This window comes from Cetorhinus maximus, chromosome 8 (genome assembly GCF_964194155.1).
Source record: "Cetorhinus maximus chromosome 8, sCetMax3.hap1.1, whole genome shotgun sequence".
Classification (NCBI taxonomy): Eukaryota; Metazoa; Chordata; class Chondrichthyes; order Lamniformes; family Cetorhinidae; genus Cetorhinus; species Cetorhinus maximus.
This window is the reverse complement of record NC_135886.1, coordinates 122,244,208-122,258,581: the sequence shown is the minus strand read 5'-3', so window position 1 is coordinate 122,258,581 and position 14,374 is coordinate 122,244,208. Positions and strand designations below refer to the sequence as shown.

The 14,374-nt window shown below is 42.8% G+C and overlaps 1 protein-coding gene across 3 annotated transcripts in view; it reads left to right on the top strand.

The window, feature by feature from the left end:
* tmem164 (transmembrane protein 164) overlaps positions 1–14,374 on the top strand; it is a 137,237-nt gene that overhangs the window by 99,055 nt on the left and 23,808 nt on the right. For all 3 annotated transcript variants that reach the window (XM_078547521.1, XM_078547519.1, XM_078547520.1), the window contains exon 5: positions 9,012–9,112. In XM_078547521.1, coding sequence (XP_078403647.1) covers positions 9,012–9,112 — 101 coding nt within the window. The remainder of the gene's footprint in view (positions 1–9,011; positions 9,113–14,374) is intronic.

The window sequence follows — 14,374 nt, the reverse complement described above, 5'->3', positions numbered from 1 at the left end:
TACCTGGCACTTGTGTGGGTGCAAATGTTACTTGCCACTTGTCAGCCCAAGCTGGATATTGTCCAGGTCTTGCTGCATTTGGACATAGACTGCTTCAGTACCTGATGAGTCATGAATGGTGCTGAACATTGCGCAATCATCAGTGAACATCCCCGCTTCTGACCTTTTGATAGAAGGAAAGTCATTGATGAAGCAGCTGTAGATGATTGGGCTGAGGACACTACCCTGAGGAACTCCTGCAGTGATGTCCTGGAGCTGAGATGACTGACCTCCAACCACAACCATCTCTTTGTTCCAGGTATGACTCCAACCAGCAGAGTGTTTTCCCTCTGATTCCCATTGACTCCAATTTTTCTGGGGCTCCTTGATGCCACACTCGGTCAAATGCTGCCTTGAAATCGTGGGCTGTCACTCTCTCCTCACCTGTGGAGGTTCAGCTCTTTTGTCCATGTTTGAACCAAGGCTGTAATGAGGTCAGGAGCTGAGTGGCCCAGACAGAACTCAAACTGATTGTCAATGAGCAGGTTATTGCTAAGTAAGTGCCGCTTGATAGTACTTCCATCACTTTACTGACGATTGAGTGTAGACTGATGGAGTGGTAATTTAGCTGAGTTGGATTTGTCCTGCTTTTTTTGTGTATAGGACATACTTAGGCAATTTTCCACATTTTTGGGTAGATGCCAGTGTTGTATCTGTGCTGGAACAGCTTGGCTAGGAGCATAGCTAGTTCTGGAGCACGAGTCATCGCTACTATTGCCAGGGCCCATAGCCTTTACAGTATCCAGTGCCTTCAGCTGTTTCTTGATTTTATGTAGAGTGAATAGAATTGGCTGTGATGCTGGTGAGTTCCGGAGGAGGCTGAGATGGATCATCCACTCGGCACTCCTGGCTGAAGATTGTTGCAAATGCAACTCCCTCCTGACTGAATACCACTCCTGCCACCTCTGCTGGGTCTGTCCTGCCAGTGGGACAGGATATACCTGGTGATGGTGGTGTCTAGGACATGATCTGTAAGGTATGATTCTGTGAGTATGACTAGTTGGGAACAGCTCTCCCCAATTTTACCCAAGCCCCCCCAGGAGGACTTTGCAGGATCGATAGGGCTGAGTTTTCCAGGTCAATTGCCTAGGGCAATGCTGGGTGGTCCATCCAGTTTGGTTCCATATCGGCTTTTTAGGAGTTTGATATGACTGAGTGGCTTGCTAGGCCATTTCAGAGGGCATTTAAGAGTCAACCACATTGCTGTGACATGTAGGCCGGACCAGATAAGGACGGCAGATTTCCTTCTCTAAAGGACATTAGTGAACCAGATGGGTTTCTAATAACAATCGACGGTAGTTTCACGGTCATCATTAGACTTTTTAATTACAGAATTCAAATTCCACCGTCTGCCATGGTGGGATTCGAACCCCAGTCCCCAGAGCATTACCCTGGGTCTCTGGATTACTAGTCCAGTGACAATACCACTACGCAACTGCCTCCCTGGTGAATTTATTGAAATCAAAAAAATAAAAAGTAAATCAACAGACCTCTAAAATATATTTTGCAAGACATGGCACAACACTGGTGGTTTTATGACAAGTCATCACCTCCAACTCACCTTACCCAAAGCAAAGCCAGAGGAGACCTGGCGATGTAGTCTAAAATCAACAGAAACTGCTTCAGAAAGAAAAGTCTGCAAAAATCTGACTGAGAGTAGACGATCACACATTAAGATTTGTGTACTTGTGTTGTTTCCAAATGCATTATTCATGTATGTGAGTTGACCTTGAAATGTAGCAAAACTAACCAACACATACATAAATGCTGGCACAGCCCCAGAAGAGCTGACAACACAAGTGTAGCCCTGAATGAGAAAACGATTAGTTAATGGACTTTGGAACTTGAGCAACAGTATACATAATATTGTTTGCTTGAAGAAAGAAAGACAAATACATAAAATCCAAATGTTAAAGGCACCCAAACTGGTGTCCCTGGAGGCAAGATCGTTTCAAACAAGGTGATAAATTCTACTTGTTAATTATGAAAGTACTTAAAAACAAATTTTCAATATTATGAGAAAGGAAACCAGTGATGTTTGGATTTTCAACAGATCTACCAGATGGTCACTTTGAAAGATATCTCTCCATCACTCTCCTGAATCTGACATTGCACTAATCCATTTTACAATGCACTCCACCCCCTCTTGATTCAGTTCACAGGAACTGGGACCCTTCCCACTTAATCCACTCTTTTAACAGAGGGTTTTTTCCCACCTTCAGTCAGTTCTCCTCCAGTTTGAGACCCCATTTCTGCCTCACTCTCCAATCCAACCTGGCACTTTTCTCTTCTTTCAAGAGTTAAGCTGGTACTTTTCTTCCACTCTGCCAATGTACTTCCCCCAATGCCCAATATACCTCTGAGCTTAGACCATCTCCCTGACCATTTCCATTATCATTCATTTCCACCTTCTCTATTGTCATTTAGCTGCCTTCCATTTCCCCTTCCCCCTTCCTTCATTTCCTCCTTTCCTGCTCCCTTTCATTAACGTCCATTTCCCAAATTACTACACTTCTTCATCACTGGTGTCCTGGCCAATATTTCTCAATTTTTTTCCACTAATGTTGGTTCGCTGGTCATTATCTCATTGCTGTCTGCAGGATGTTGCTGTGTACAAATTGGTTGCCATGTTTCTTGCTTTACAACTGAAACAATCTGTGCCCATATGCAGCAAGACCTGGACAACATTCAGGTTTGGGCTGATGAAGTGGCAAGTAACATTTACAGCTCAAGTGCCAGGCAATGGCCATATCCAAGAGAATTTGACCATCTCCTTTTGACATTCAATGGCATTACCAACATGCTGGGGGTTGCCATTGACCAGAAACTGGGCTGGGCCAGCCATATAAATATTGTGCCTTCAAGAGCAGGTCAGAGGCTGGGATTTTGAGGTGAGTAACTCTCCTCCTGACTCCCCCAAAGCCTGTCCATCATCTACAAGGCACAAGTCAGGAGTGTGATGAAATACTCCCCCACTTGCCTGGATGAGTGCAGCTCCCACAACACTTGGAGCTCAACACCATCCAGGGCAAAGCAGCCCACATCCACCACCTCCAGCCTCCATTCCCCCCTCCACCAATCCAGAGTGGCAGCAGTGTGCGCCACCTACAGGATACACTGCAGCAACTCACCAAGGCTCCTTGGCACCTTCCAAATCCATGTTCTTTACCACCTAGAAGGACAAGGGCTGCAGATACATGGGAACACCACCTGCAAGTTCCCCTCAAAGACACATACCATCCTGATTTGGAACCATATCGCCATTCCTTCACTGTTGCTGGGTCAAAACCCTGGAACTCCCAAACAGCACTGTGGGTGTACTTACGTGGAATGCAGCGGTTCAAGAAGGCAGCTCGCCACCACCTTTTCAAGGGCAATTAGGGGTGGGCAATAAATGCTGGCCTAGCCAGTGATGCCCACATCCTGTGAAAGTTGGTGGGGAGGACGGGGGGGAAACTGACTACACTTAAAAGTATATCATTGGCTGTAAAGCACTTTGTGACATCCTGAAGTTGTGAAAGATGTAATTATAAATGCAAGTTCTTTTTTCCCCCATCCGTTCCACAGCATCTGTTCAGTCCTGTTGATGCACCAGGCCAGGTCTTCCTTCCATCTGGTGCCAATCTAGGTACATCAGGAATGTAATTGACTCTTCTGTTTACCTGGCTGGAAGCAGCTGCAACAAAAAAAATCATCCAGGACAAAGCAGTTCACTTCATTGGCATCCCATGGACTAACTTAATCTTCCACTCCCTCCACCACTAGAGTACCATTCCATCTACAGGATACACTGCAGCTTGTCACTAAAGCATCTTTGGCAGCACCTCCCAAAAGTGTGCCTACCACTACCTAGGACAAAGGTAACAAGGCACATGGAAACACCATCACCCCTCATCCATATCCTGACTTGGACATGCATTGCTATTGCTTCATTGTTGCTAGGTTGAAATCGTGGAACTTCCTTTCTAACAGCACTGGGAGTGCCTCATGGACTGCACCAGTTCAAGGAGAAGGCCCACCACCACCTCCAAGCAATTGAGGATGGGCAATCAATGCCATACTTGCTAGTGACACTATCCCGAGAATGAATATTTAAAAATCCCAGTGCTACTGGCAGGGATTGGAATTCCTGCCTAGATAGTAATCCTAGTCACTAGTACCGGGAGTCAGAGGGAACAAACTGGATATGTTAGCCGCCAAACTCTAGGAGAAGTCAGTCTTGGGTAGAGGCACTCAATCGGCACTGAATTTTATCAGCAAGTTCTAACTAGATGACAAGGCTCAAATGTTAATGCTTGGCATTGAAGTATAGCCTACAGTTGTACATTCTCATGTTTTTTCCCTCTAGTTAAAAACCTTATGATGCTCCCTATGCCCCACAATCTCTGAAGAATCCCAGGTAGAAGCATATTTATTATCTTGTGTTGTGGGGGGGCAGGTGGAAGAGAATGGATTGGAACCCCAACGTAGCACTGAATTAGATTTAATTTTTGACTCAGACGTGTCTCTGTTTAAAGCATCTTCTGCCATATATTTGAACAGAGTGATGGCATTATACTGCTCATTCATTTGATTAACATGTGCTGATTCATTCTGCTGAGGCATTGCTTCCGTGTTCTAAAGAAGTGCAGATTAAGCTGATGTAAATTGGGATAGCTCAACAGAACAATGCACTAAGACTAAACATCGGTCATTTGGGGGAGGGGGTGCAAAGGTAGAATCCCGGCCTCTGACAATTGTAGCTACACGGCAAACTCTGTAACTTTGGCTGACTTTTCTTATGAAAGAGAGCTTGCTGAGAGAGAATTCTTTCAAAATTAATGGAAAATAAAAATAGAAGTCAACCCAAAATGATTTTTTTCTACTGGCAGTGGCAAAAGACATCCATTATCCAGGTCCAGTAAGGTTTACGTTTCACATATTTGATCTGTGCACTCTCACGTAGCTCAGTCCCTGTGTGCATTCACACATTGAATATATGTGAAACCCCAGTGGTGTAACAGCCTCGAGCAGATGGCCATCAGCTTAAACCTTAAAATAAACATCAGGCATCAATTCTACAAGCCAATACCATTTTCATCAAATCCCTTGGCTCTTGCTATTAACTACAGAATAACAAAGTCATGAGACTTATTTTGTATTTAAGTGGAATGGACTGTTAAGTCTTACTTAAAATTAACAGATCTGTAATCATTGAAACACATTTCCCTGTTGTAAATTGAATGAGAAGAATAGAGTAACAACAAAATGTTGTTTTTGGAAAGGAATATTAACCAATTCAGTCCAACAACATGTTGCACATCTCTGAAACAGTACTATTGAGAACTTTGAATCATTTGCTATGCTTTGGACAGCCCTAATGTTTTTGACCAGGCCTGGTAAGGTGCACTTTAAACAAATTGCTTTCATGTGGCTTCCCAAAGCTACAGTCATGGTTACTTCCCCTTGTCATGCAGCTATTAATGTATATAATATTTTGGAAAATATTTTTCTTTAAAAATAGAGGTTTTGTCTGCGGTGTGTCTTAATTGGATTAAAACCAGCTAGTCTGGGTGCTGTGTGTACTAGTTTTGATATGGAAAAGAGCTTGCATTTGCATTGTTTGAATAGAGTATTCAAGAAGTGGGGTGAAAACTGACTCCTTTCTAGCAGCTACCAAGCAATATGTTTATATTACTAATAAAATTGGTACAATGAAAGGGGCTTCATTGTCTCACCAGCCTCTTTGAACTTCACCTTTTATCAATGAGAATTTGAATTCAATCAGTGGTGGTAGGTATTACTTCAGTTTTTGGGTGTGCAGGCAATGTAAGATCAAAAGGTAGCTGTAAGCCTCCAACTGTTCCAACTGGCTCCACAGTGAAAAGAACCTCATTTTGAATTTGTAAGGTGAAAATGCTTTGCCTGGTGTTTGGTTAAGTCTCTGGATTGCTGTTGCCTTAATGGAGATTAGTTTGGGAATTAAGTTATGATAGTAGTAATTTGTAGCCATGTGTATATATTTAACTTGTGTAAATTAGTAAAATGTTTCAATTAGTTTAATATAAAGCCTCGAACTGGTGGTCTGATTCCTGAATTTAAGAGCTGCATCTCGAACATAACACTAAAAATTATTGATTATGACAGTTATTTAAAGTTTCCCTCTGGGAATTTTTAAATAACTCCACTTTACCAGCTGTATCGGTCATAACACCCTCCATTAGCTTTATCTGCAGAAGGTGATGGCTCATCCTTTGGTTCTTTCAGTTAACTTAACATGTCCCAAGGCCTAGTTGTCTCCCTTGGGGGTCAGTTAGCTCAGTTGGCTGGACGGCTGGTTTGTGATGTAGAGAGACGCCAACAGCGTGGGTTCAATTCCCGTACTGACTGAGGTCGTCCTTGAAGGCTGCCTTCTCAACCTCTCCCTTGCCTGAGGTGTGGTGACCCTCCAGGTTAAACTCACCACCAGTCATGTCTCTCTCTCATGAGAGAGCAGCCTATGATCCTCTGGGACTATGGCAACTTTCATTTATTTGTGTCTCTCTCAAGCTGTCGTTCATATCAGTGACTTCCTCCACTCGCTATTCCATCCCATTCCCTCTTTTCCTGATAATTCCATTCCACCTTCTTGTATGCAATTCTCAGGTCCTCTTTGAAGTATGTTAACCAAGTCACAACCTCTGAATTCTCCTTGCCAGTCAATAGAGCAATTAAAAATCTTGTTTCTTTCCAATCTTCAAAGACGAGTTTTTTTTGTCCTTGTCTGTCACAAGTCTAAATAACAGCTAAAACCTCTTCGCTTTGAATTCAATCTTGGTCTTCCTTCACTTTCACCAGAACCACTGTGTTCTGGAGCTCATCACCACCTTCATTCAGACATGGAAGGAAGAGTTAAATGTCAAAAGATGAGAGAAACAATTCATGGTATCAAGCCAGCTTTTGACCAAGTAAGTCACTAAGCAGAAAAGTAACACCAGGTTGCCGTGGTCAAGGGGTAAACCCTCCAGTAGTAGGGGAGTCATACCTGAGGTACGGAAAGGTGGTCATTGGTTTTTGGAATCAAATCATCTGAGCCACAAAATTTGATTGCAGGCAAGTTGCCTGGGATGAAACATTTAAGTTATGAAGAGAGGTTGGATAAACTTGGGTTGTTTTCATTGGAGCAGAGAAGACTGAGGGGCGACCTGATCGAGGTGTACAAGATTGAGGGGCATGGACAGGGTGGATAGGGAGTAGATATTCCCCTTAGTTGAAGGGTCAGTCACGAGGGGACGTAAGTTCAAGGTGAGGGGCAGGTGGTTTAGGGGGAAATGTGAGGAAAAACTTTTTTACCCAAAGGGTGGTGACGGTCTGGAATGCACTCCCTGGGAGGGTGGTGGAGGCAGGTTGCCCCTCATCCTTTTAAAAAGTATCTGGATGAGCACTTGGCACATCATAACATTCAAGGCTATGGGCCAAGTGCTGGTAAATGGGATTAGGTAGGTAGGTCAGGTGTTTCTCATGTCGGTGCAGACTCGATGGGCTGAAGGGCCTCTTCTGCACTATGTGAATCTGTGATTGAGTTATTTTTCAGTGTTAGTGCTACAACACAACTATCTTTATCTGCTTCATCAATTCCCCCGTCATAAGGTGAGGAGTAGTGTTGTTTACACATTTGATCATGTTCCGTTCTTACAAGATTACAGTCAAGATTCAGCTGACAAGTGGCATAAATATTTATGCCACAAAGTGTTGGGCATTGACATTTCTAACAAGGTAAAACCCAAACTCCTCCCTTTGACCTTCACTATTATCGCTGAATCCTGCAGAATCAGTGTCTTGGAAATTACCAGCAACCAATGTTTTAACCTCACGGGCCTTTTCAAAGCCATGGCTACAAGACCAGGGCAAGTGCTGTATACTTGTGATGAGTGGCTCACCTCCTGATCCCTCAAAATAGTGCAGAAGGCTCAAGTCAGGAATATGATGACTATTCACCTGGGTGGGTGCAGCTGCAACAGAACTCTAAGTTCTCCATCATTCAGTATAGAGCAGTCTATCTGACTGATGTCCTTGACACTAGATTTAATATCTATGCCCTCCCACTAGTACATTGTAGATTTCCTCGCAAGGGCAATTGAGGGTGGACAACAAATGCTGGCCATGCCAGCTTACTCACATCCTGTGATGAATAATATAAAAAAAAAGATGCATTATAAAAACTCTTCCAATTTACTTGATGATACCTCCAAGTTCTAGGATAGCTACCATTTGAAAATGGCAGCAACAACAATGTGATGTGAATATCATTACTGTCAAGTCTCTCACTCCTAACCTGGACAGATATTGGTGTTCCTTCGTCATCTCGATCAAAATACTGGAATTTACTGCCTAGTATGATTGTGGGAGAAACATTACCCACAAGTGCTACAGCAGTTCAGAGAGTCCATCACCTCCTTGTCAGGGCAGCTAGGAATGGTTGATAAATATGGCCCTGCCAATGCTGCCCACATCCCAAGAATATAAATAAATGTATTGAAATCTTGCAACAGTCCATTATTTCCTGCACTGTAATGGTTAGCTTGCAGTGAAAATCAAATCATGCTGATCTTTAGAAACTACAATCATGATATTGGGCAGGCAAAAGTATGACCCCATGACCCTTCTGTCTGAGATTGCATCCCAGCTGAAGTTCTGGCTTTTGCTATTGCAAAGCTGGGTAAGTATCTTAAAAATGTTGTAACCCAAGTACCAGTGGTAACAGGTCTCACACTAGAATGGTAATAGTGAGTGTTTTGAGATGATGGATTAATATATAATGTATTGGATTACATACTTTTTTTCTCTCAAGGCCTGTTGATGCCAATATGCTAAATAAGCTAATGTCAATATTGAGAACGTCTTTAGCAAGTTCAAATTGCTGACCTTATGGCTGAGATCACTGTTAAAGTGAGAAATAGTGCATGATAAACAACCTGATGAGGCATTTTTTGAAGTTGAATCATCTTTTTTAGGTGCGTACAAACCTGAACCACTGGGTGATTTTTGGTGGGCTCTTCTTGCGACTGGGCTTCTATTCTTCTATCATTTTACCTTTCTGCAGATCCTTGGATTGGTGAGTAAATTGTGATTTTTCTCCATCACAAAGGTGAAATATTAAGTATTTTTATACATTTATATGAAATAAAGTTAAAACTTTAAGAATCTTGTAACATGATCTGTATCTTAAGTGTGAAGTAAGTGTCAGCTCCACTGAGGACAAAAAAAACCCCAAATAATTATATATAGTAAAGTCTTGATTGTAACTATTCATTTTCCAAGCTTCCTTCCAAAATGAAATAAGCATTATTGTCCTGCTCAATTGAAAATGTACTCTCATTGCCACTGAGGCAGAAGTTTGTGGGTCCAAGCCCCACTCCTGAGACTTGGGCACATAATCCAGGCTGACACTCCAGTCTAGTTACTGAGGGAGTGCTGCACTGTCGGAAGCACCAACTATCAGATGAGGTGATGAAGCGAGGACCTGTCTGACCTTTCAGGTGGATGCAACAGATCCTATGGCATGATTTGGAAAATACCTAGGGAGTTACCGCTCATCCCCAACCCTGGGGTCCTGACCATTAATTATCCCATGATCAATGTCACCGAAACCAATCAACTGGTCATTACTACATTGCTGTTTGTAGAACCTTGCTGTGAGAAAATTGACCGCTGCATTTCTTACATTCCAATAGTGACTATTTTGCAGCAACACTTCAATGATTAGAAAGTATTTTGGGATGTCTTTGAGGTCCCTGTACCCACATGAAGATGCTGGGTGAGGGGAGAGGAATGGAAAAATTTGGGAACATGCACACTGCTTATTCTTTTCTCTCCTGTGTTGGTATTCAAGTTGATGCCTATTAATGCTGTTAGGAAGCAGTATCATCCTAGCTTCTGGACCGTACATGACAGGATTTTTTTCTTTTAGAATGCAATTACTAGTCCTATAACTCAGTCTCCTGACGTAGTGAATTATCTGGCCTTCATTTGGCAAGAGCCTGCGATGTTGTAATTGAAAACAGAAGCATATATAGGGAATTATAGTTGCTGGTATTTGCTCCTTCAACTCTGTCATTACAGCAGATTGAGCGTAGCTCTCCAATAAGGAACTGCTTGAAATTGTGACCTTTCTGCAAAATGCTCCAGAGTAATGAAGTCATAATAAAAGCAAAACACGCGTCATTTGTGTCTCAACGTTGAGGTCTGATGAACCCTTCCACTGTCAGCACAAGCACATGCTTTGCTTCATGTATGAGGATATTCCCTGCAGACCCTGTCCAATGAAATTGTTTCGTTTTTTTTTGCTTTGCTGTCCAGAAGATGCAGATTTTTTTGCTGGAGCTGCTCGATATATAATCCTGATAATCTGTTAGCATGGCCAGTGTTGTAGAGTGAGCCTTGACTGTGTTGGCAGGCTCTTCAACCAAAACATGAAAGTCAAGTCCAGTCTTCTCTTCTCAGACATCCAGGTGTGATTTCTGATTAGAGTTACTGGATGGCATTAAAGAGCAGAATCCTGGCTGATTTCCCACCCCCACCCTCACTACTTTCCCTGCTCCAAGATGCTGAAGCATTTTTTAAAATCTCTATTCTGTCTTTACTCTGATCCGAAAAAAAAGTTCGCAACAGCAATTTTAAAATAACATTACTAAACTTTAGTCTCGGCAATATTTTCAACTGTACCTGAAAATTTAGCCGAATTTATGCAGCTGCAGTTAACGCCACTGACATGAGTAGTGTGTTATTTAATTAATATTTCTGATGATGAAATCACTACATTGTAGCTCTACCACCAGAAATCAGCTAATTAAAAATTTATAATTAAATAGAATCAATTTCCTGACAAGCAGCACAACTGGTATTCCTCCAGGACTGCGATTTACAGAGAGGGCAGGCGAAGCAGATTGTATCACTGACACAAAAACAAAAATACCTGGAAAAACTCAGCAGGTCTGGCAGCATCTGCGGAGAGGAGCACAGTTAATGTTTCGAGTCCATATGACACTTCAACAGAACTAAGTAAAAGTAGTAAAGAGGTGAAATATAAGCTGGTTTAAGGGGGTGGGGGGTGAGGGTAGAGCTGGATAGAGGGCCAGTGATAGGTGGAGATAGCCAAAAGATGTCATAGACAGACGGACAAAGCGGTGTTGAAGGTGGTGATATTATCTAAGGAATGTGCTAATTAAGGGTAGAAAGCAGGACAAGCAAGGTACAGATAGTTCTAGTGGGGGTGGGATGGGGTGACCATCTCCCGTGCATCTGCCCTCACACCTTCCTCTGCCTCCCAGAAACATGATAGGGTCCCCCTTGTCCTCACTTATCACCCCACCAGCTTCCGTATTCAAAGGATCATCCTCCACCATTTCCGCCAACTCCAGCATGATGCCACCATCAAACACATCTTCCCTTCACCCCCCCCGATGGCATTCCACAGGGATCGTTCCCTCCGGGACACTCTGGTCCACTCCTCCATCACCCCCTACACCTCGACACCTTCCCATGCAACCGCAGAAGGTGCAACACCTGCCCCTTTACTTCCCCTCTCCTCACCGTCCAAGGGCCCAAACACTCCTTTCCAGTGAAGCAGCATTTCACTTGTACTTCCCTCAATTTAGTCTACTGCATTCATTGCTCCCAATGTGGTTTCCTCTACATTGGAGAGACCAAACGTAGACTGTGTGACTGCTTTGCAGAACACCTTTGGTCTGTCCGCAAGCATGACCCAGACCTCCCTGTCGCTTGCCATTTCAACACTCCACCCTACTCTCATGCCAACATGTCTGTCCTTGGCCTGCTGCATTGTTCCAGTGAAGCTCAACGCAAACTGGAGGAACAGCACCTCATCTTGAGTCCAACAATTTTAGATCATGAACTCTCTCCTCCATCTCCACCCCCTTTCCGATCTCCCCCACCCCCCCACCTTTTCTTTCCAATAATTTATATAGATTTTTCTTTTCCCACCTATTTCCATTATTTTTAAATGTATTTCCATCCATTGTTTTATCTCTACCTTTTAACCCATTTCGATTCCTTCACCCCACCCCACCCCACCCCGACTAGGGCTATCTGTACCTTGCTTGTCCTGCTTTCTACCCTTAATTAGCACATTCCTTAGATAATATCACCACGTTCAACACCTCTTTGTCCTTTTGTCTATGACATCTTTTGGCTATCTCCACCTATCACTGGCCCTCTATCCAGCTCTACCACCCCCTTAAACCAGCTTATATTTTCTCTATTTTTCCTTAGTTCTGTTGAAGAGTCATATGGACTCGAAACGTTAACTGTGTTCCTCTCCGCAGATGCTGCCAGACCTGCTGAGTTTTTCCAGGTATTTTTGTTTTTATTTTGGATTTCCAGCATCCGCAGCTTTTTGCTTTTATCCTAGATTGTATCACTGGCTGCTCATGAAAACAGTGATAATTGCAGCTGATCTAGTGGAAGTATAATCAGTCAGATCAGTGAGCACAAGAATGACATACAGAGAAACTACAAGGCACACACACACACACACACACACACACACACACATATATACAGTGATGACCGTTGATGGGGCAGGGAGAAGAGATCCCACTAAAGCTAGGAGGTGCTTGGAATTTTTAAATACAAGACTACATTTCTGTTGAGAGTGCGTTATAAGGTATAAATATGGTATGGGTTTTCAGTTGTGTCAAGTTAATAAGGAATATCTTTTTCTGCAGCTTAGTGCCTGCAAAGTAATTTTTAGTCTATCTTGATTTTAGTTTGTTACAATAAAAGCTTTAAAATGTGAAATCTTGTCCCTTGACCCTTTACGTAGGTCACTGAGAAATTTGTATCTCTCTTTTATAGTTATCGGTCTCTATGGGGAGCGTGATACTAGCATGCACACACATCATTTCTGGCTTGACTGGCTATAACTAATGGGGTACTGCAAGGATCAGTGCTTGGACCTCAGCTATTTACAATTTATATGCATGTCTCGGATGAGAGGACCAAGTGTAATGTATCTAAATTTTCTGATGATACAAAGGTAGTTTGGAAGCTGTGAAAAGGACACAGTTTGCACAGGGATATGGGTAGGTTAAGTGAGTGAGCATGAACTTGTCAGATGTAATATAACATGGAGAAATGTGAAGTTATCCACTTTGGACAGAAAAGCAGAATTTTCTTAAGCTATGAGAGACTGGAACTGTTGGTATCCGGAGGGTATCCTTGTAAACTAATCACAAAGTTAATATGTAGGCTTTGTAAGCAATTAGGAATGCAAATAGTAAGTTAGCCTTTTGCCACAAAGGGATTGATGCACAAAATATCTTGCTGAAATTATTTAGGGCCATGGTGAGATCAAACCTGGAGTGCGGTTTTTAGTTTTGGTCTCCTTGCCTAAGAAAGGATAAACTTGCCTGGAGGGAGTGCCATGGATGTTCACTAGACTGATTCCTGGGTTTGTCTGATGAGAGATTGAGGAAATACAGGCTAGTTTACTCTAGTTTAGAAGAATGAGAGGTGATCTCATTGAAACATATAAAATTCTTAAGCGGCATGTCAGAGTAGATGTAAGAGGATATTTCCCTGACTGGGGGGTCTATGAGGGGGAAAAAAAGAATGAAATAATCTGAGAACCCCTATAGGACAATCCCAGGAATCAGTCTACTGAACATTCATGGCACTTCCTTCAGGAAGAATTTTTATTCTAAATTTGCCTGAGCTATGCCATATGAGGCCAACTATGTAATAATCCATTGCCCATTATATCATGTCGTGCAACTTGTAGCAAACTACATGACATCCAATTTGCATGAGCAATACTATGGGCAACCTTCTAGTAATAAAATTATAAGCATACAAAAACTGAGGGTACACTTTAAAAGGATGAGATTAGATTTTGCATGTAATAGTTTTCTGTGTCTATCTTGCTCCAGATATAATACTCTAGCTGTGATTTGGTGACTTTTTTAAAAAAAAATCATTCACGGGATGTGGGCTTCGCTGGCTGGGCCAGCATTTATTGCCCATCCCTAGTTGCCCTTGAGAAGGTGGTGGTGAGATGCTGCCTTGAACCACTGCAGTCCATGTGGGGTAAATACACTCAGTGCTGTTAGGAAGGGAGTTTCAGGATTTTGACCTTGCGACAGTGAAGGAATGGTGATACATTTCCAAGTCAGGATGGTGAGTGACTTGGAGGGGAACTTCAGGTGGTGGTATTCCCATCTATCTGCTGCCCTTGTCCTTCTAGGTGGCAGTGGTCATGGGTTTGGAAGGTGCTGTGAAGGAGCCTTGGTGAATTCCTGCAGTGCATCTTGTAGATGGTACACACTGCTGCTCCTGTGCGCCTGTGGTGGAGGGAGTG